Raw genomic sequence first — 23535 nt, forward strand, 5'->3', positions numbered from 1 at the left:
AATGAGTCCATGCAGGCTGCCTTCAGGGGCATAGGCTTTGGGTAGTCAAAAAGGGCCCCAGAGGGGAAGGGGGGAAGGAGGAGGGTGAAAGGGATAATTTGGTACATGTGTGTGGTGATGGGTTGTAATTAGTATTTTGGTGGTGAACATGATGTAATCTATGCAGAAATAGAAGTACAATGATGTACACCTGAAATTTTTACAATGTTATAAACCAATGTTACTGCAATAAACAAAAATTTAAAAAAAAAAAAAAAAGGGCCCCACCCTTAGGAGTGCCCTTCAATCCATTTAATGTTCTACTGCTGCAGTCTCAAAATTCTTAATAACTTTTGAACAAGAGGCTCTTCGTTTTCACTTTGCACTGTGCCCTGCAAATTGTGTAGCCCATTCTGAGCGCATGTCCAAACTTTTTCAATCAACTGTCTCCCTAGGTTTGCTGCTGGAACTATGAGCTAAGATGGCGTTTTTCCACTACGGATCTAGAATTTCAGGCAGTGATTTTTTTCCACTAAATGGGGTGAGACTGAGGTAAGCAGACCCAAAAATGAAGAGAGAAATTGAATCCAAAAATACTTTCTGGGCCCAGCTAGAAAAGAAGTCACAGATCAACTGAACCAAGAGATAGAATAAGTAATATGGCATTAACGATGTTGTCCAGCCTCTAAACTCAGCCTGAAGCCTGAAACCCTCCTGGATCCATTACATGAGTGAATACATTTCCATTTTAGCTTAAACTCTCATGAGTGGCGTTTTGGCCATATGAATCCCAAGCAGTTCTCACCAAAACATGTTTTATTTCTGTGCTGAGTCTCATTTGTTTTCTTACTTCCCTAAAATATTCTTGGATATGTCTAGAAAAGCAGCATGCTTTGCATAAAATAAGCTCTTTCCCGGTTAACTAACGTTGATAGCGATCATTGAATGTCTGAATTTGTTATAGATTCAGTGTTCAATATGGAATAAAAATCTGGTTATGGGTTTGAAAGGTCAAGAATTCCTTACTCTATTTTTTTTACTAACAGGTACTCCATGCAGACTCAATGCTATACCTCTGCTTTGAATGAATATTTATTACATACACCTCCACATTCTCAAAGAATCCAAACTAAACCTGCTGCAGAGAGTGCTAGTGAGAAATAATCTAATCACAAGAAATCAGGCTTTATCTTCAAATTATGCATTTCTGTACATACAATTCAAAGAATATACATTTGCTTCTGCCTTTGAAAGAGAAACGGTAAAAGGAATAAAATAAAAATGTATGACAATTATATTATGATAATATGACTAAAGTATTAAGATGAATTGTTAATCATTACTTAGCAAATTACAACTTTCGTATGGGGAAAATAATACCTTACATATATAATGAATAATATTACACTTGGACTAATATGGTTGTAAGTTAATTACAGACTACACAGCTGATTTAGTTTCATTTACCTAAGGAGCTGTTCTGACCCTGTTGCAGATTAATTACATCTTCAGGAATACACTCTCATTTATCATTGTCACTTGCAGCCTTACAGCTCTTAGCAAGACTGTAGGGCTTTTTTTAATGTTAAAAAAACTCCTTAGCTGTGATACATTTTGCAAGTTTAGTCATTAAAAGCACAGGACAGCTAAAACCAGGTAAGATTAAATTAGCTATGGAACATTAAGAAAGTCAATGTCCCCAAAAGTAAATGACTGTAAGAAAATCAAAATTCTGTTAAAATCGTTCAAGTCAGACACAGGCCTCTCCTATATTTTATAGAATTTTTGAGAAGATCCTATGCTTTGAAATGTATGTATAGAAAATATATGGCACATTATGGATTCCTTTATGCACATTAGGTAGCTTTGTAATATTCTTATCTAAAATTGTTAGAAATATTCAAAAGAATAACGTGCTTACCTTTATATATATCTAGAAAGTTTTGTTTAAATCATGATGGGAATTTTATACTATTTGCTTTTCTCTAACAATGAAAATGTTCTTAACGAAATAAGAGCAAGAGAAAGAACCAAAGAGAGCTGTCTGTCGCTTGAAATAGAGTTGGACATTTATTCATTCATAGCTAAATGATCATCTAATATCTACTGAGAACTGCTATATGCTAAAGTTTTTGCAAAGAGTAGGTATATTTGAATAACTTACAATGCTGATCTCAAGGAGATCAGATTCTAGAAGAAGAAAGACAAACAGATGACTATAAAAACAATGTGGGTATGTGATTAATGTTAAATAAAGATATGTGAAGAGTAATATGAGGGACCAACAAGGAGTGGCAAACCCATTCTGGTAGCTCAGGACTTTTTGAGAGAAGAGGAGTCTGAGTTGATTATTCAAAAATGGACAGGAGCTAATGTTATTGCTTGTCAATGAGGAAAGAGTGGGTATATTTGGGGGATATTCGAGGAGGGGGATGAGGGTGGTCAGTTTCACCCAGACAGAGTTGACGACATGGGAAAGGCTACAGAATCAAGAAAAAGCACTTTAGAAACTACAGGCAGTTTCTGAAATGGAGGTAAGGCTGAACATGAGGCAGGGCCCAAATATGATAAGGCACTTGGAAGTCATGTGTTTTCAATAGTGGACCACTGGAGGCATGGCTGGCCAGGTGGAGCATGGATCTGAGAAATCAAGACTGAAGGCAGACAGAGCAACGGGAAGGCGTTGCAATAGGGAAAATTAGAGGAGAGTCTGAGCTCATTAGGGGCTGAGAAAAATATAGATATTTAGAGAGTATTTAGAGATAGAATCAGCAGGATTATTTGATTGGTTGTGGGGATTTGTGAAACTCCTAGAAGACATCTAGACGGATGATACAGAGAATGCTGTATCTGCACAGCAGATGTCATCTGCACAGATGATGATTGAAACCATGAGGAGGAATGAAATGAGCCAGGTAGATGTGGAGAGGAAAGAGTAGAACAGAAAAACGATCCTGATGATCATCAGCAATTAAAGGGCAGATGAAATTAGTAAAGCCCATGAAGGGGAAACAGATCCAACAAGGTGGATCAGAGAAGAATTATAAGACTCAAGAGGGTATGGGGTTGTGGAAGCCGGAGGAAATAAGAAAAGAATTTTAAGAAAAATAAAGTATGTCAAGGTTAAGTGCCACAAAATATTGAGAAAGATAGTGCTATGGGACTGATAAATTTGGATGTCAAGGGTGACAATAGCCAGAGAAGTTTTAGAAAAGTGATATGGGAGAGAGTATACAGAGAAAGAAGAGCCATTTTGCACTGGTTCAGCAAACAGGTGACGTGGTGACAACTAAAAACAATTGTTTTAGACTCAGAAATTACCTAGGAGTAAAGATTTCACTTGTTAAATTGATGATTTCTTCTTTCCCCCAATGTTTTAACATTTAATTAAAAATATTGTTTAATATTTTGTATTTTATTTAAATATTTTAAACACTGCATTTTATCTTCTTCAGAGATCAGAAGTTTTTGTCAATAATCAAAACCCATTGTAAATTTTCTTGAGTGATAAAGAAAATGCAGGAGGGGCTGGCCCCGTGGCATAGAGGTTAAGTCTGGTACGCTCTGCTTCAGCAGCCCAGGTTCACAGGTACGGATGCCAGGCATAGACCTGCCCCACTCATCAAGCCATGCTGTGGTGGTGACCCACATACAAAATAGAGGAAGATTGGCACAGAAGTTAGCTCAGGGGTAATCTTCCTCAAGCCAAAAAAAAAAAAAAAAAATTTGCAGGAAAGATAACTCTTAAAGTACTTAAGTCTGAACATTTTAAAAACAGAATATTTATCTGGTGGGAAAAAAGTGGAAAAATATAGGAATCAGTTGCTTAATGAAAGAACAATTTTTGCAAATTTATTTATAAAATATGAACAATAATTTTCTTTCAGCCTCTAATTCAATGTTCTAGTTGGGGTTTTAGCTTTGGAGGTAAAATTAAATTATAGTATCTATTATTGGTTTTATATGATAGATCTGTTTTGAAAAAAATCTCATTATTTTCTATTTGATGCTTAATGAATAAATTATTTAGCAATCATTAAAAAATAATTTACTTATTGTTCTAAAAATAATTTACTAAAGAATTTAATGTGGCCTAGTCAATAAAAGATAAACACTACACAATTGCAAGAAAATGGTTGGAATTAAATTTGCAATGAAATTTTGTAAGTAAAATAAACTGCTTTGAGGTAATATTATCAAGTATTTGAGATTAGCGATCTTTTTGTGATTGATAATTTACTCAAATAATGGAAGTCTTTCTTGAGATAAATAACCATTTCAGAAGCAAATGTCCTATGAGACATATCTTCCAATAAAAAATATGAAGTTGAGTTTCCAGGAAGAACATTTTACACAGGTATAGCATTAATGTTATCATAAATTTCTTCTTGTCAAAATGGGGAAAAAAGACATTTCAAAACAATGTCTTTCTATAATGAGAATTATAGTCTTCATTTGTTTAACCTTTTCAATTTCTCAAATGTATAATCCCAGTTCCTCATTTAAGAATCACATAATAATTATTGTTGTCAGTATAACAACAGAATCATCTTTAAACCAATAGACCTTGGGCAAAACAAATTTAAGCAATAAAAATGTGATAGCTTAAAAATTATATAATGTTTATAAAATAGAGGTAGATGAAGTAGATAAATCAAAGAAAATGAGATTTTTAAAAAGAGATTTTGATCATGTTCAGAGCCCGATTTTGACTTCAGGGCCAGACAAAAAACTCTATGTTCTTAATCAGTCTGTGATCATAACTAAATTTCTACAGTTAAGATATTTCCTTTGTATTTTCAGTAAAGGCATAGGAAAATATGTAATGTAAGAAAAGCCTGATGACTGAAGGAATTCTGACTGGTAACTACTCCACTAACTTGAAATTTATGGTTATGAGAATTAAGTAGTCATATTTTTCCCACACTGGCGGAATAAGAGGCTCTTAGTGACTGACTAACGCTGAAGGATATTAAATCATAACCATGCAAATATCTATTTGATAGGACATTTGGGTGGTAATATATATGGTGCACTAAAAGTCCACTTGTCTTTGTCAGATTTCTTCTAGACTCGGAGAGTTATTCCACAGTAAGCATAGACCCATTTCCAATTTCAAAAGTAGTAATGTGGGTAAGGTTTTCATTCCCATGTTGGCTTTCACTTTTTACACAGCGTGTGATACTAATTTGTTTCTGGATATGTTCTACAAAAACTGGAGGACCTTTCCAGAAGCCTTTGAAATACTTATTGCCTTGCTTGTTTCTGCTCATAGTGCTGACTTCTGTGTTGAAGAGTGCCCAAATTGGAACTTACTGGGATGATTAACAGCTGCTACAAAATCAATACTCTATGTAGGGAAAACAGAATTGGGCTAAGATGGTCTTACACGAGCACTATTCTGTGGCTGAATATCTTTCAATGTCAGCAAGCCAAATATAATTTATGTTGGTGGAAGCATTTCCATGGATATAATCCATGGGCTTTTCAGACTCGGCCTCAGAGACCTAGTGGGTGGGGAAGATAATTCATAGGTTTTAATTATGCATAATTATGCGTACTCTCAGTTGCAAAGATGATCACTGTTACACTTAGTGAGAAATGGGTATGCTTAAATCTTTCATTATTTTAACATTTATTGTGGTTGAAACACTAAGTCATACTATTATTGCTACAGCAATCTGCCTCAAAATGAGTCTTAAAATTTTTTCTCCCCAAATTAAATTGAAAGGTAATGCAGACGTTCGTATCTTTGGTTTTTATACACTGATGCTCCAATTACAGAAAAGTAAACTAGTTGCTGACATATGCCCTAAAAATCCTTTACACCTATTTTTGCAGGGCTAAATACTCTTTATAATAACACATACTCTCTACAATAACTTATTACAACTTAACTTTACAAAATCAAGATAAATATGCTAACAGTTTAAAGGGAAATAAATTAATTCCCTGAATCATTAATTGTTTGTATCTCTTCTAGCCACATTCAAGGGAAGATGGGTGTGTGGAATGTTTTACCTCCTATATACTGGAATTCACACCTCTTTTTGGCACAATATTCATCTTTGTATCCACTATAATGCTTATCCAGGAATTAGAGCAGGCACTCAATAAGTATTCATGGAATGAATAAATGAATTCCTTTGTGACTAAAATACTAATCAACACCAGGGCACTAAATGGCCGTGATAACTCAATATTTTAGATTTTTATACTAATATAAGTACAGCATACCACACAGAAGAAGAATTGTTTATTCAACAATGCCATTTATAAATCCTAATGAATGGCCCATAAAAGGAATATTTTGCTGATCTGTTTAACTGAATCCTCCACTAGCAATACCTTTGTGTACCAACACTCCTCCCTCCCTGACAGTGCACATACACTCTTATTATTGCAATACGGCGTGTGTTGCTTGGGTGAATGGTATGTCACAAGGCAGGAAAAAATTACTGTTTAAAGGAATATAAAGTGATTTTGTGTGTGTGTGTGAGACAGCTGCCATTAATTTGAACTATACCAGTTTTAGGTTAAGTATGAAATCTCCCTTTCTGTGCTGTTGGGAAAAGCCAATGTTTTTGAACAGGGAGCTACCATGGAGTACGGATTCTATAGTTCCCAGATATATGAGCTTCTTATCAGCACTTTATCCAGAAATTGACCCTCCAGCTCAAAGCCACGAGGATAAAAACATGAGAAGGCAGGGTCAGTGTTGTTAAGAACTGGCAAAGTCACAGCTATCAGCAAAGCCAGAAAGGTGGAAAATAAAATTAATGAGGCAGTGGTCTTAAGGCTAATAGTGAGGGCCTCTAGACCTTTAGGATGCATAAGGCCTAATCCCCAAAGGAGAGACAGCCAAAGAGAAAGTAGAGCTTTAAGAAGCAGATGGAAGGAATAGTACATGAAACAGAAGAATTTACCGTGGTCTGGTACAGGCAGCTCGGCACAGATGAATTCATTATGCAAAATGCATTAAACATAGAACAAAACAAAAAATATTTCCCATCCAGCAGTGAAATAAAGACCCTATGCAGCATGCATATTATTAGTAACTTTCATAGTACCCTACATCTTTTCCTTCATAACATTTATTGCTATTAGAAATTCACTTATTTATAGTGTTTCACCCCTAGGAAAATGAGAATTGAAGTTTTGCCTGCCTGTTCTCCAATACTGATTTCCTCTATACCATCCAATGTTTAGAAGAGTGTCCAGCACATAGTGGCTACTCACCTAAGCAAAAAAAATAAAATTGTTGTAGAAATGAATAAAAGGGAAAGACACAAGAATGCATGAAACAAAAAGGAATGAATAGAACAGCAACTATAAATTAGTCATCTGTCCGCTTAAAATGTGGTCTAAGCAAATAAAACAACATCAACTCTCAAATCATTATTAAAATAATTCTATAAGAGTCAGGGATATAGAGCAGGTTAAAAGTTAATATTTGAATGAGAATTTAAGAATTAGCAGGTTTAGAAACAATTAAATATATTTGATTATCCAGTGAAATTTTAAAGATTACCCATGGTCCCACCGCATTTTTGAATTACAGTAAGCAAAAAAGAGAAAGTTCATTTCCCTTTCCATATCCCTGACTCCAGAGGTTAATATTGTTAAGATTTTGGTATATATATTTTCTGACTCTTTTAAATATTCTTAGAGACAGAGTTATAGAAAGCCATTCATATTTTATCACCATCATCATCCCGACCATTTATTAAGCACTAGTGCTAGGTATTGTTGTAACAGCTTAGGAGTCCCTAACTCAATCCTCACAACCTCTTGAGGACAGCTCCCATATTATCTCCACTCGCAAAACAAGGATAGGAGAAACAGTGCTTACTTATGGACAATTATCCTTTGTGATTTAACATTATAATTTTGGGACCTCTTTTCCTGTCGTATATCATTTTCAAATTGATAAACTTGTAGGTTGTTCCCAACTGTATGTCATTAAAAATAAACGCTGCAGCTTAGGCTTTTGTATTATTTATTTCTGCGGAATGGATTCCTAGAAATGGGATTGATGGCTCAAAGGGTATTCACATTTTAAATTTTAAGAGATACCATCAAATTATTCTCCAAAAGTAACTTACAGCTCCATCACACGAGTGTGCCCATTTGTGTACACACTTATTGACATTAGATATTATCAATTTTTGTAATTTTTAATAATCTGAAAGGCAAAATATATCCCATTGCATAATTTTGCATTTCTTTGCAAATTAAAAACATTAGGAATCTTTTCACCTGGCTATTCATTATAATTCTTTCTCATGTCTTAGTCTATATTTCTATTAGATGCTTATTTTTTATTAAGAATTCCATATTTTAGTTTATTAACCCCATGTTTATTACTTGCATTGGAAATATTTTCTTTGATTTTTAATTGTTAATGAGTTTTAGCATACTTTTTTCTTAAATGAAGGATTATGAAAATTGTAATTTCCTTTTCCTTTATGGGTTCTAGGTTTTCTATTTGCCTCAGACATGTTTCTCCTACCTACGCAATACACTTCTATATTTTCCTCCGATATCTTGTAAGTATATTACTTCAATTTACATTTTTAATCTATTTGATGTATATTTCATATGAATACGAATGGAAGTATAAATTTATTTTTATTCAAATGAGTAACCAATTCTGTCACCTAATTTATTGTGCACTTCGTCCTTACCCAATGGTCAGAAATTTCAGCTTCTAACAAATATATAATTCCCTGCATATCTGTGTATTTTATTTGGTCTAATTTTCCCTCTGTCATATTAAGCTATTTTTGTGCCACCATATTTTAGTTACAGTAACTTGGTAGTATTTTGTACATGGCAAGGAAATTAACCATTATAGGACATTAATTATTTCAAAAAATTATAAAGGCATTTTTGTCCAATTGTAAATTACCATTTATCAAAATAACTACCAGTAATCCTATTAGCATTCTCAGTAGCAATGGACTAAATGTATAAATTAATTTGAGGAGACTTGATCTGTTAATATGATTAAATATTCCTATATAAGGACATGAGCTGCCATTCAAGTCTTATTTTATAACTTTGCATAAAATTATTTAGTTTTCTCCATATCAGCTAGGTATCTTTCTTACTATATATAAACCTGGGTATTTTATAGTTTTGTGATATTGTTAACCAATTTACACTCATATTAACGTATTAACTAGTAATTTTATAAACGAAAGCTACAGAGTCACTTTTTTTTTATATCTATTTAGTATTAAAGGAAAGCTATTTGGTCTTTGTACATGTATCTAGTATTTGGCACTTTATGATGATCTACTAGCTTTATTTTTAGCTGATGCATATTTACTATGTATGTGATCATATCACCTTCAAATAATAATCTTGTCACTTTTCAATATTTATATGACATTTAAATTTTTTATTATTAAATTAGCTCACTTTTCTAAAAGTGTTAACTGCAGTGGTGACAGAAAAATTCCTGTTTTCTTCCTGATTTTATTTGGAATGCCTCCAGTATGCCACAATCAATATGATATTAACTATTGATCTGTAGAAAATGTTTTACATATTTTTCAATAGTTTTTAATTATAAAAAAATGACAAATGTAGTTTTTATTTAAATTAATTATGCTAACATTGATCCATTTTGGCTTTTTTTGAAATAAACCCTATTTGGTCAATAGGTTTTAGTCCTTAAATATAACACTCGAATTTATTTGCTAATTTAGCTGTTTGCAACGGTTGCATTTATATTCACATGTGTATTTTCTTTTTTGGTTTATGTTTATGAGGTATATATATTGAAGTTTGCCAGTTATGTAAAACGAATGGGAAAAATCGTTTTAATCTATATTCTGGAATAATTTTTAAAATGTAAGAATTATTTGTGCTGTGAAAGATCATTTGCTGTGACACCGCTTGTAGTAGTTCTTGTACTACATTTTTACTTTTTCCTCTTTGGCTGTACGCTTAGAGCAGTGGTTCTCAAAGTATGATCTGGACAAGTACATTCGGATCCCCTGGTTGCTTGTTAGAAATATATAATTCTTGGACCCCATCTCAGACCTACTGTACCCTGGGTACGGGGACCATCAATCTTCAGTCTAACAAGACCCTCAGGCGATTCTGATACATGCTTCAGTTTGAGAACAACTGGCTTAGATTTGCTACTCCTTCCTCTTCAGCAAATGTCAGTCATTTATATTTGGATGAAAAATATTATATTTCTTCTATACGATAAAGTTTCTTGGCATAAAGGTGCAAATGATATACTCATAATTATTTAAATATTTTCCATAGTTGTGGTAATACCTTCAAATTTATTACGCTGTGTATTTCTTTCTTTCTGTTGAAATATTCTTGGATAGTGACCTCAGCAAGATGGCGGAATAGGAGTTTTCAGCCTTCATCCACAGAACATCGATTTTTGACAACCACTCACAGATGTGAGCACCTTTATGGGAGTCCGGGAGCCCAGCGGAGAAGTTCCAGCACACCGTTGGAGCAAAAAATCCGAGAACAGATGCATTGAAGACGGTAAAAAGAACACTTTCTCTTCACCTGCATCGCCCCTCGCCCAAGGTGGCACAACTCAGTGCCACGAGAGACCCCGCCCCCCAGCCTGTGATTTCTCCCGCCAGGGAAGGGGAGAGGGCTCAGCTTCCCAAGTCTTGCAGGACTCTGCCCAAGAGGCCACTTCTTTCTTGCCTCACCTAGCAAACTGAGGGTGTCAGCACAGCGAGTGGTTAGGGGAGGCTGGGAGCAGGGAGGAGGGGCGAGGACTCAGCCACAAGGGCTTGGAACTCAACAAAGGGCGGTGGATCCCACAAACTGCTTCACCGATTCCATCAGGAGGCCTGCCCACAGGTTGACTGGGACGCCTCAACTGAGAAACCACCCCCCTCCTCGTCCACAGGGCGCTCCCAATGCTGTGCGTGCGTCACTCCTCTCCCACTCCACCAGCGGCTCCCCTGCATGCCCTCCAGCGTTGGGGGGAAGCCTTTGCCCACAGCTCCGGGCACGTGCAGACAGCCAGGTTGGCCCCTCGGGATTGGAGGAAGGCACACAAATTTGTGCATTTCAGGGCACTGCCCTAGAGAAAACACACAGGACGCTCTGAGCACCCAGTAAGGATACGGGATGGAGAGAAGCCATACAATCTTAAGAATTACCTCCCACCCCCTAAAAGAGGGAACAAGTCGGGAGAGGGTGCATCTATAGCAAAGTTCTGAGAGAGCCTAAGAATCCCTGGCGGGGCTGACTGATAAGGGGTTTCTCTCTCAAAGCCAGTCAGTAAAGACTGGAGGAGGTGACTGCTTCTTCAGATGCAGTCTGACTGCGGACTTGGAAGCGGCCCTGGAACCTGGCTCCAGCTCCTCTTAGGAGTGGTCCTGTCTGCTCAGGGAGCCAGAGGGAGACTGACTGCCCATCCGTGCCCCGGGAGGAGGCCCGCCCACGTCTGACTGCCTGCGGACGCTGAATTAGCCCTGCAACTCAGTTCCAACCCTTGTGAGCTACTACCATTTAGTAATCCTGCACACTTCTATTTCCACATTTTGAGGTAGACCCTTACCTAGAGTCATTTGTGTTGTTTCCAACTCTGTTTATGCCAATATTATTTTTTATTATAATTATATATTTTACTTACATATTATATAAATGGAAAATTATGATTACAAAAGAGTCTTTGTTTTATATGGAAACAAAGAAGATATGGAAAGATTTGATATAAATACAGTGCGGAACCGGCTATAGAATTATATATTTGCTATAGAACTGTATGTAAGAGATCACTATAAAAGATTTTTAAAAACTATTGTAAAAAAGGATTTTATACTCAGATTGCTTCACAAGTGTCTTTTGAATTTTTAAAAGAAACTAAAAATGGAAATCATAGGGAGTTTATTATGGAATGTGATTTACATAAGACAAACTTTGCAGAACCCCACTCAGTGACCCACATTCAAAAAAATGACATTAGCTGGGCATATAAGGGAAGATTGGCCAATTCAATTATATTTATCGGTTTTAAGTTAAAATGAAATATTCAAGGTTGTATGTACCATTTTTATGACACTTGTTTTATCTTTCAATTAACGTCTAACTATCACCTCTGGTAGAAGAGCTCTTGCTGTATGTAAAATGAACTGATTATAATTGTTGATCATTCAATGGCCTCTCTTAAAAGACAAACACCACACTTTGGCTTCCAAGAGTCTTCAAAACATGGCAGCAGCCACCTCTGTAACTGCCTTTTTTTGTCATTCACTCCCACCTTCTCTCTTTATGTTCCAGACACATTGACCTAGCAGGTCTTTGAACACACCAAGCTCTTTCTCACCTCAAGCTCTTCGCATACAGTTACACCAGCTTGACAGGCTCTTTCAGTCTCTTCGGTGTCCAACTCACTTATGTGTATTCTTCAGATCTTTTCTTAAATACATCCTCTTTATATAGGCCTTCCCTGATGATGAGATCTACAGTTGTTGTCCCTTATTCTAGCTCATGTTAACTTTTGTTTTTTTTTCACAGTATTTATCATAATTTTCCAAAACAAAATTGTATTTGTGCATTTGTTTTTTAATGATTCTCTCTACTATTAAATTCCAAATTCTAATAATAAGGTAACATGTCTCTTTAATTCATTCCTATAACTCTAGGGTGTGACAAATAAAATGGTACTTAATTTTTATGTCTATTAAGCAAATGAGCAAAGAATCAACCATGAGGATAAAATTAATGATATACTTGAATTTGGAGGCAATGCAGTGGGTAGACAGTTTTCTTCCTGGGATTTTTGAGATTATCTAAAGTTATCTTAAAGAGCAAAATCAGAAGGAAAGGTAGCACATAGCAGTTTTCTTATTAATTTCTATAATCCGTGTTTCTAATGTCCAGCTGTTCAGCCTCTCATGACAATTCTCTCTCACCTCACTTCATAATGTAAGCTTTGTGATTACATAGACTTTTTCTATCTTGTTCATTGCCAATCCTCAAACAGTATCCGGCACATTGTAAATGCTAGATAAATATGCTTTTATTGAAGGACCACCACTGTCGAAGAATATCTATTTTCAGAGTTAATTCTGATTTCAGGATCATTTCCAATTGTTCTGGCTAAAATTGAAAAGTATTATAAAGAAGGAATTAGCAGAAACTGACTAGTGATTTACCAATTTCTCTTTTCTTCCTGGGCAGACAGAATTCCTTTCCCAGCTTCCTTACAATTAGGTGCATCCAAGTGATTAAGATATGGCCAACGGGTTATAAGTGGAATATCTTCCAGGCCTGGCCCATAAAAAAAAAACCCACTCCAATACTCCACTCTCTTTTTTTACCCAAAGGCTGAATAGAGAAGTCTCTGTATATCTAGTGGAGGGTGAAACCACAAGATGGAAGGAGCCTGGGTCACTGACTGACAAAGTGGAGCAGACAGAGCCTCTCCCCAGATGTCAACCCATGCTGTCCTATCATGTGAGTGAAGAACTAATTTTTAGTTGTTGTCAGACCACTGATATTTTGGGGTTGTTTGGGCCAGCAATCAACACACTCTGACTAATACAAGGGGTATATCATAATGTATATGATGACATTTATCTATATATTTCTGACCATCACAGGTTTTTTAAAAAGTTGAAGCAAAGTTCTATGTAAAGTGTAAAGCACTTCCAGTCAATATATGAAGAGCAATAGTTGAAATAATGAAAACTATACTGATAGTTGAGTCAAACTTTGAGACCACCTTATAACTAGGTGGTAGTATGGTTTCTAGAGATAATTTCAAGTATAAGTTATGTGCCATCTTAAGCTTTCTCATGCTAGTAATAGCAAAAAGTTGAAATGTCCTCCTCACCTTTTTAATACTCCAACTCCAATACTTCTTATACATTCAGGAATAGCTTGAGATAGATGATTCATTTCATTTCATTGCTTTCTGGATTCATTGATTGGGGCAGAGGAACACAAGTGTCTGAGCACAAGGTGGTCCTGCTGAGTGACAGGCAAAGCTTGAACCCTCTATAAGGTCTATTGCTCTGATAGTGACCCTGAGTGCTGAGCTTGTGTCTTGCTGGGACAGAGGTAAACATTTCAGGGAGGGATGCTCTCCTCTCTTCACACCACTACTTCCCATCTTATATTCAATGAAAGCTGCTCCAAGTCAAATAGAACAGAACCATTCAAAAGAAAACTCAATCAAAATCCACTGTGTTTAGTTACTTTTGTTCTACCTTAAATTCATAAATATATTTTATTACATAGTCTTTATTAAGTCCTAAACTTTGCATTTCACATTTAGTACTTTAATAAACCTAGAAATTTATAAAATATAATGTAAATGTAAATGTGAAAATATAACGTAAGGTAGAGTTCTAACAAAATTTTCTCTTCTTAGCAAGCTAGTTTTTGAACACTATCAACTAAGCAATCTGTCATTTCTCCAATGGGTCTTTGTGCCACATCTATGCTGAGTTGCAATATATTTCGCTCTCTACTTCTCCACTGATTTATTCATCTATTTTTTCATAGCATCATTCTATTATAATTTTCCAATCCATTCGTAGCATGTCTAATTTGGTAAAACAGTTCTCTTCCTTTTTTTTTTATTAAAATTGATTTAACTACTTTGTCATATATATTTTGGAATAAGTTTTTCAAGTTTGTCATAAAATCCAACTCTAATCTTGGTTAGTTATAGATTAAAGGTATAAATTAATTTACATATTATATTAAGCTATCACATCTAACAATAGAAAATGTCTCCACTTATTCTGATCTCTTATGTCTTCATAGAGTTTTAACATTTTCTATATGTAGGTCTTATATATTCCTTATTAATTCCTAGATACTTATAATTTTTCGTTGCTGGTTTTGTAAATTCATTGATTATTGCTGATTTAATGGAATACTATTTAATATTTAAATTGAATTTATATTTGGCAACTTTTCTACACTCTCATATTTAGTCCTAATATATTTTCAGTTGGGATATTACTTTTCATGTTTACGGGTTTTATTTTTTTTTTAATCTTTTTCACTGTATCTTGTTTATTTGCAATTCTCTTAAAAAGATTTTTGGAAAATCAATTTTGCAATAGATGCGGTTAACTCTTTTCAATAATCTAGTTTTTGGTTTTAATAATATTCTCTATTTTGTTGTTGTTGTTATTCTCTGCTATATTTCCTGTTTTATTTCTATTACAGCTTTCCTTCTCATTTCTTTGGAATTTTTCTGTTTCTCCTTTTCCAATATCCTGAGTTTTGTATTAAATATTTCTGTTTCTTGATGTCAGGGTTTTTCAACCTCAGCACTATTGATATTTTGAGCTGTATAATTCTTTCTTGTCTGTTTGGGGGGTTGTTCTGTGCATTGGAAGTGTTTAGCAGCATCCCTAGCCTTGACCCAGTAACTGCCAGTAGCAACCCCCTCCCAGTCATGATAGTAAAAAGTGTATTCAAACATTGCCAGATGTCTCCTGTGGTGGGGAGGAATTATCCTCTGTTGAGAACCACTGGAAATTGACCAAAGGCATATAACAAATTGAGAAGCGTTTATTCAAGAAAAACTACTGAGCCTCTTATAAAAACAGTGGTAATCTGTGATGTTTTAGCCTTGGGCTGCTCCCTTACTGTTCATCAGTAGTTCTACCAGGGTGGGGCAAGCTATAAAAGCAAACAACTTTACTTTCAGGGGAGATGACTTGATTTGGAGTGGAAGCCAGAAAAACTCCATGGCCGGGAGAGTTACCTAAACAGTAGTGATCTCTGTGGCAAATGAACAAGGAAGGCCAATGTTGCAATTCATCTGAGTTTGCAAAACTGATGAAGGCAAGCAACTAACCAGCCAACTAGCCGGAAATTTAACAGGAGATCTTGGGAATGAGACAGCCATAATGGGCCTTGATAAATTTCCACACATCCTTGGCTGTCTGAAAGGCCACATGCGTGTGTAAGGCTATAAACATGTTCAGGAAAGACCAAAGAGGGTCCTTATTATATACACATCCTTCGCTTGTACATAAACAGAAGAGACAAAATAAGGGCCAGCAGATATTAAAAGCTGAATCAGATTAAGAATTGCCTGAAGTGGTCCCCAGTGAGCACACATATCTAATGGCAAATGGATGAAGACTTACTGGCTCAAGGCATTTGAGCACAAACTCTGGTCAACTATGCTGACACAGAGGTTATCCCTAGGAAGCCAGGATTAAAATAAAAACAAGATTAAAAAAAAAAAAAAAAAAAACTGAGGCATCAGTATCCATGCATCACAGAGGGGAAAGTCTTCACACAATTAGTGTAGGCACATCACCAAACAAACAGGATAATCATAACCACTGTGGGAGAATCCAAATTCAGAGTGTTAAAAAATATATAAAATCTCCAGTTTCCAATAAAAAATTATCAGACATGCAGACAAATAAGAAAGTGTGACACACACTTTGGAAAAAATAATGTCTTTGATGGGGCCCAAGTGTTATCAAACTCTATAATTGTCTCCAGATGTCGGACTTAGCAGACAAAGACTTCAAAACAGCTATTATAAATGTATCAAAAAACTAAAGTAAACCATGTTTAAAGGATAAAGGAATGCATAACAACGACTCTTCAAACAGAAATACCAATTAAAGATACAGACATTGTAAAAAGAGAACCAAATGGAAATTCTAGAGTTAAAAATACAGTAACCAAAACAAAAAATTCACTAGAAGGACTCAAGAGAGTGGCATTATTCATAATATCCTAAGACTGGAAACTCTCTAAATGTCCATCAATTGGTGACTGGGTAAACAATATGTGATATGTCCATACAACGGGATACTACTCAGCAATAAAAAAGAGTATAGTATTCACACAGTTCATATGGGTGAACCTCAAAAACAGGTGAAGTGAAAGATGCCAGATGCAAAAGACTATATACTGTATGATTTCTTTTACATGAAATATCCATAAAAGGCAAACCTTAGAGGCAGAAAGATTAGTTGTTGCTTGCAGCAGGGGAAGGAGCCAGAATTGACTACAATGGGCATGAGGGTTCTTGTTTTGGTGATAAAAGTGCCCTAAAATTGGAATGACTTATTAAAATCATTAAAAGGTTGACTTAAGATGAGTGAATTAGGTTGTGTGTAAGTTATGTGCCAATAAAGCTGTTAAAAATATTATTATTCATATTCATATCAAGTATAAATAGAAGGACTTTTATGGATCAAGATATATTACATTTTTCTCACAAATAATCATCATCATCAAAGCTTTAGTAACAATTGTATATTTAGCCTTCATTATGTATCATTATTTGAGGCTCTTTAAATGTATAATCACATTATTTATATGTATGAGAAAGAAAATAATAACCATCATGATACAGATAAATGAATGGACACTCAGAATAAAAAATTTGCTAAAGGACTCTTACCCAGGTAGCTTGACTCCTAAATTCCTAGACTCAACCAAGGCTTATTATAATCTACTAGTGGGATGTATGTGTGTGTGTGTGTGTGTGTGCATGTGTGAGAGAGAAATGTGACGTGACATCAGATTAATATTGGGTGATGTTAAAAGAAATGTAATGCTGTAGATAATATATTTTTACACTTCATAATTACTGGGTTATATATATATACACACATATATAATCACTGTTAAAAATTGTTAATCCCTTAAGGATTAAAATTTCAACAACTCTTTCAATTGCCAAATGATATTTTACTTTCAGCCTAATATTTTTCAAGAAATTAAGTGAAAAGTTAGTTTTTTGACTTCTTAACCACTTGAGAATAGTAGTAGCATTTTTCTTAAACTTGAGACCTAACTATAATTTTAAAAAAATGTCTATATGTAAAAACCACCTAGTAGGTTATGATGATATCATAATATAGATCTCAAAATAAGAATAAATTTGATTCATTATTTTCACTAATGTGGATCTTAAACTTACTCTAAACTTATAACTATCTTATCATAAATTATTCTAACCTTCATTTTAATAACACAGTCAAACCAATTACAAAGCATATAGTTTCTTTCCTTTGTTTAACACATGAAAAATTCACCTATTGCTGATTCTTTGACTTTAAATAAATTCATAGGCTTTCTTATTGCCCATTAGAAGCAGTGTTTTGCTGACATGAAGATAAAATAAATCATTCATAATCAGTAAATCTTCGTAGTGTAAGTTTACATGCAGTGATTATCCAGGACTGGTAAAGAAGAAAATTTAGTGGAAAATCTTACCACGCCAATGGAAAAGTAATTATTGATGATACTGTAAGGCACTGGGTCTCCCTTCTCATCTTTGTCATTAGGAATGACTTCAAACTTCCACCTGTCCAACATGACTTCTGTGCTGTTTTCAATGTCTTTTAGGATTTTCATCAGATTTTCACCTTCATAACCTAATGAAAAAAAATTATCTTGAGAAAAAATATAACCAAATAACAAAAAGTATATTTATATGTGTTAGAGTGTGTTTACCCATGTGATCATTCTAAAGCTAAATAATGTATTTTTAAAGCAAATTCTAACACAAAAAGAAGAATTAATTGTAATCTTATTAGATTCATACCAATGTTTTATTTTTAGTTTAATTTGCAACTCGTATTTCTTTCCTGTGGTGCAAATTCTCAGTATAGCCAACTGCCAAATGAACATCTCCACTACATAACCCCCCCCCAAAACTTTATATCAACATATTCAAAATAAAATTAATGATCTGCTTCTATATCTTCCTCCTGTGAGCAATCTCTCAGAAAAGCCACGCCCTCCACATGGTTGCTGAAGCAAAAAGTCTGCACGCCAATTTAGACTGCTCCCTTTCCATCACTCCCTTGTCCCAGGCTTGCCCCTCTAGAGATACAGAACAACTCTCAATGTAAGTAGAAGGTCCTTCTCTTTTTAATCTTGTGCCATATCGTCTCTTATTCTAAATACACAGAATATCCCTTTTCTTTTGGTTGGCTTGCTTCTACTTCCTCTGCAGGTTTTGTATTTGGTAACACTCATTTCTGGAAGCCATGCTCCCAAAATAATGGATTCTATGCAGTCGCACAACACACACTTCTGAAAACTAGCCCTACCTTACAACTAGTATACCACGTTATAGTTATTTGCACTTTCTCACTACAAGTTCCTTTTACCTGGTCTGCCCTGGAGTAAATGCTCAACAAATCCATTTTTTAATGAATCTACTATAGTCAACATGGACTGAAAAGAAAGTTATTTCTTACTATCATATTTTTTCTTAAATGTATCTATAGGTGTATAACATTATAGTTAAGACTGTAGCCTAATACTGGCTGTGTTACTTACTTAAGTGTTTGTTTTAAAGATTTTTATTTATTCAGTTTTTTCCCCCCAAAGCCCCAGTAGATAGTTGTATGTCATAGGTTCACAACCTTCTAGTTGCTGTACGTGGGACTCGGCCTCACGTTGGACGGAGAAGTGGTGCCTCGGGGCGCTCCCGGGATCCGAACCCGGGCCGCCAGCATCAGAGCGCGCACACTTAACCGCCAAGCCACGGAGCCGGCCCTTAAGTGTTTGTTTTAAACCTCCCTAAATAGTTTCTCCCTCAGGAAAAACTTAGGTTTGTTGTGAGGATTAAATCAGAAAAAAAATGAAAAAATGCGTAAAAGGTCTTGGTAGATGAGGAATGAGAATAGAAAGTTCTCATCGATATAATACTGACAATAACATCAGAATTTGAAATATTGTTTTAAGTTGAATAATGTATCTTTCTCTAACTCTACACACACACACGTTCTTGAAATGATATTTTGAGTTGCAACAATATTTTCATAGATTTTTTTCTGTGTCCAACTTGGGTCTATATTTTAACAATTTATTCATGGAACAAGTAAATGCCAGAGGCTATGATTCCTCATTAGAGGTGTTAGCACACATAACGTTGTAAACACTAATTGGGTTAAAAGAAAAAAGAATAGGCACTGTAATACACCAACATTCTCTAAAGATGAATAAATTACATTTATGGTGTATTTGTTCAATGAACTTTTAGAGGGTCAAGGCAGCCAGAAACTAGAAATATCTATTTTGGAGCCCACCATCACTTCTTATCTTACACAGGTTTAAAAAATAATTATGCACTATTTAATACATATAGCAAAGAATACAACAAACAATAATAACACAGATATACACATTAAAAGTATCAAATGTTATTTCAGTAGATGTCATATCATATTTTTATAGCATATTCAAAAACTATGAACACACATAATAATATGCATATAACTGTGCTCAGTGCCAAAACATTGAATTGTTTAAACTACAAGACTATAATAATTAAACTTGCTTATATTTCAGAAGTTTCTTAGTAGTTCTACCCTCATTATCAATGTTTAATCTCTTCTTAAATTTTTATTTCTTTTAAAAAGAATAAATAATAGCCACCCAAATAAAATTTTATATATTTTTTCCCTATTGAATTGAATAAAAAACAGTTAAATATATTCACCTATTTTCTGAATTCTACTCCTGTTTGAAAATAAGTATGATGGTTTTCAGATATAAATTAATTTACGTATATTAATATAATATAGTATAGTAATATAGTACGAAAGTATAGTGAAATATATATAATATTATATATATGTATACACGCACATACACATGCTGAGCAGAAATCTGAGTACATTATGCTTTAAATCAAATATTGAGCTTGTCCTCAGCTGGATCTCAGGTTAATAGCAGCATGGTTCAACATAACACTGGAAAAATATAGGAACAGTAGATGACTAGGAAAGAATGTAGTAGGAATGAATTTAGTGAAAATTAATTACTACATCTAGACTCTAGTCGGGTCACTCAACTTAAAATCTTTACCACTGGATATGTTCTCAAAGCTTTTTATTTTGTGAGGAAGATTAGCCCTGAGCTAACATTCGATGCCAATCATCCTCTTTTTGTTGAGGAAGACTGGCCCTGGGCTAACATCTGTGCCCATCTTCCTCTATTTTATATGGGACGCCGTCACAGCATGGCTTGACAAGCGGTGCGTATGTGTGCGCCCAGGATCCGAACCTGTGAACCCCAGGCTGCCAAAGGAGAGTGCGCTCACTTAACCACTACACCACAGGGCTAGCCCCAGTTCTCAAAGGTTTAATGGCTAAATATGAAGAAGGCTGGTATCAATCAACCTTCTAGCCAAGTAAAAATGGAAAGAGGCAATAAATCTATTTTGAGAATCATAACATCTGCAGTTCAGAACTAATGTACAAAGGTGAAGAATTACAAATTGGAGTCCCCCATTTAACAAATAGCTATACCCTACTTGTTTGTATTTATCTCTGCTCAAGCTTGTTTAATAATGATCCGTAACTATAAATAGGATTCCTGAGCTCACGAAGATCATATTTTTCAAAAAAGACAAATTAAAATCACTAAATATGCAAGCAAAAGCTTATTTCCAGAAAAGAATGATGCTATTTTGCCTCCATTATTTTTATTTAAAGCCTATTATGACTCTAGGCTAAGAAACAAAATGAAAACATAATATTTACTTTCTATTTAACGATATGATATCATAACGACTGAGTCGATCTAAAAAGTCAGAAATTTTTACAAATGAACATCACATAAAGGCAACAATAAATATTTGTAAGAGTGCGCTCCATCTAACTCTGTCTCTTACCCCCTTACTCTTCACAAAACAACATTTTTCTTGCAATATCTTCAAATTTATGTTAGACTAATTATCACCAGAAAAATTGCAAAGAGCATATAAATTATGTATTTTTCAAATGCCCTAGGATATCCTATGTTCTTACAGTGTTATATTTTCTACATCCAAAATACGGAAATATACTCTCATGAAAAAGAAGCTTCCAGGGGCTGGCCCGGTGGCATAGTAGTTAAGCTCACGCACTCTGCTTCGGCAGCCCAGGGTTTGCAGGTCTGGATCCCGGGTGCAGACCTACACACCGCTTATCATACTGTGGCAGGCATCCCACATGTAAAGTAGAGGAAGATGGGCACGGATGTTAGCACAGGGCCCATCTTCCTCAGCAAAAAGAGGACGATTGGCAACAGATGTTAGCTCAGGACTAATCCTCCTCACTGGAAAAAAAAAAAGAAGCTTCCAATCCATATATTCCAGGGACCTTAAGTGAATCAAATGATTATTGGTTGAATAAAGTCCTTTCTTTCCCAAATGTTAAACATGATAATTACTATGACTACATAAAGTTCTCAGCACAGACACTGGGCAAACAATTTAATAGTTTGGCACAAGTATCTAAGAGGCAAGCACAATTATTTTCTTTAAATTCTGATGAGAAATCTGAAGCACACAGTTGTTGAGCAACTTGCTCAGTTACACCCCTGGCAAGAAATAATCCCACTAGCTTCTCCATTTTCCTAATTGCTCACCTCTGGCATCACTTAGTCCCTCTTGCTACCTCCCTTTCCCCAAAGCCCCTATGCAATCCACTGACTAGTTCTATCACTCCATCCCCAAAAATGTAACTCCAGTTTGTCTACTTATCTCATTCACATTACCACCCCCATAGTACAGTCCTTTTATTCTCTAATTATGACAACTATAAAGTTCTCATTTGGAAAACTATAATTCTCCACGTTTTTACATTTTCTTAACAGTTTGTTTTACACCCCAAGATTAATCTATTTTTGAAAACATAAATGTCATCATGTCACTCTGCTTTTACTACTTTTTCAAAGTTTCAATTTGTGTTTCAGATTCAAGCAAATAAAATTCTTACCATGACCATCACGCCCCCTGCATTATCTGGCTCCTGATTCTCTCTCCAATCTCATACTGTTCACCCCTCTGCCTCCGTCCCTACCCACCACCCCATGACAGCTTTGAGAATCACATCAGCCTTCCTTCAGTCCTTTCAATCCAGGAAGTGATTTCTCCCTCCTAATATTTTAAATCCAGCTTAAATATTACTTCTTCAGAGAGGCCTTCTTGACCATCTAGCTAAATAGTTTCCCTCTGTTAGTCTCTAAAAATACACTCTGATTCTTCCATTGCCTTCAACTTATTTTGTAATTATGTATTTCATTGTTCATTGATTTATTTTCCGTGTACTCAGTGAAAATGTAATCTCCAGGAGGGGTAGGAGCCATTTATTTATGTTCTTATTCTCTATCTAGCACCTAGAACAGTGCCAATACAGGCGAGGCACTCACAGAGAGTTCATCATTAATATATCCCTGACATATACTACAATCCATGTATCTTTGGCCGCTGAATAATGTCTTTAAAATAGTTTTAAAAGAAAATCATTAGAGTATGCCTGATATGGAACTTTTATATCAGTTTAGAGATTTAAGCCATTTGCTAGTTTGGAACCAAAAATAATATTATTAATTTTCAAATATCAAAAATATTTTCCAGAAGAATACAATAAGAAGCCACATGCATGATTCCCTTCATTTTAATCAATACACATATGTAAGTACTGGCAAATATAAGCATTTCATGAGCAACAGTTCTTTCTTTAGATTGTATGAGATTTAACTCAATATTTAATAATATTCTTTTACTGAATTATATCCTTAATGAAGATCACAAATAGATCATATACCAAG

The 23535-nt window shown here is 35.0% G+C and overlaps 1 protein-coding gene across 7 annotated transcripts in view; it reads right to left on the reverse strand.

Moving 5' to 3' along the window:
* Positions 1-23535, reverse strand: part of DGKB (diacylglycerol kinase beta) — a 700672-nt gene that overhangs the window by 389248 nt on the left and 287889 nt on the right. For all 7 annotated transcript variants that reach the window (XM_087426742.1, XM_087426849.1, XM_087426797.1 and 4 more), the window contains one exon: positions 18199-18359. In XM_087426742.1, coding sequence (XP_087282868.1) covers positions 18199-18359 — 161 coding nt within the window. The remainder of the gene's footprint in view (positions 1-18198; positions 18360-23535) is intronic.

The sequence above is a fragment of the Ceratotherium simum genome, chromosome 1, assembly GCF_057802395.1.
Source record: "Ceratotherium simum simum isolate JZ-2026a chromosome 1, ASM5780239v1, whole genome shotgun sequence".
NCBI lineage: Eukaryota > Metazoa > Chordata > Mammalia > Perissodactyla > Rhinocerotidae > Ceratotherium > Ceratotherium simum.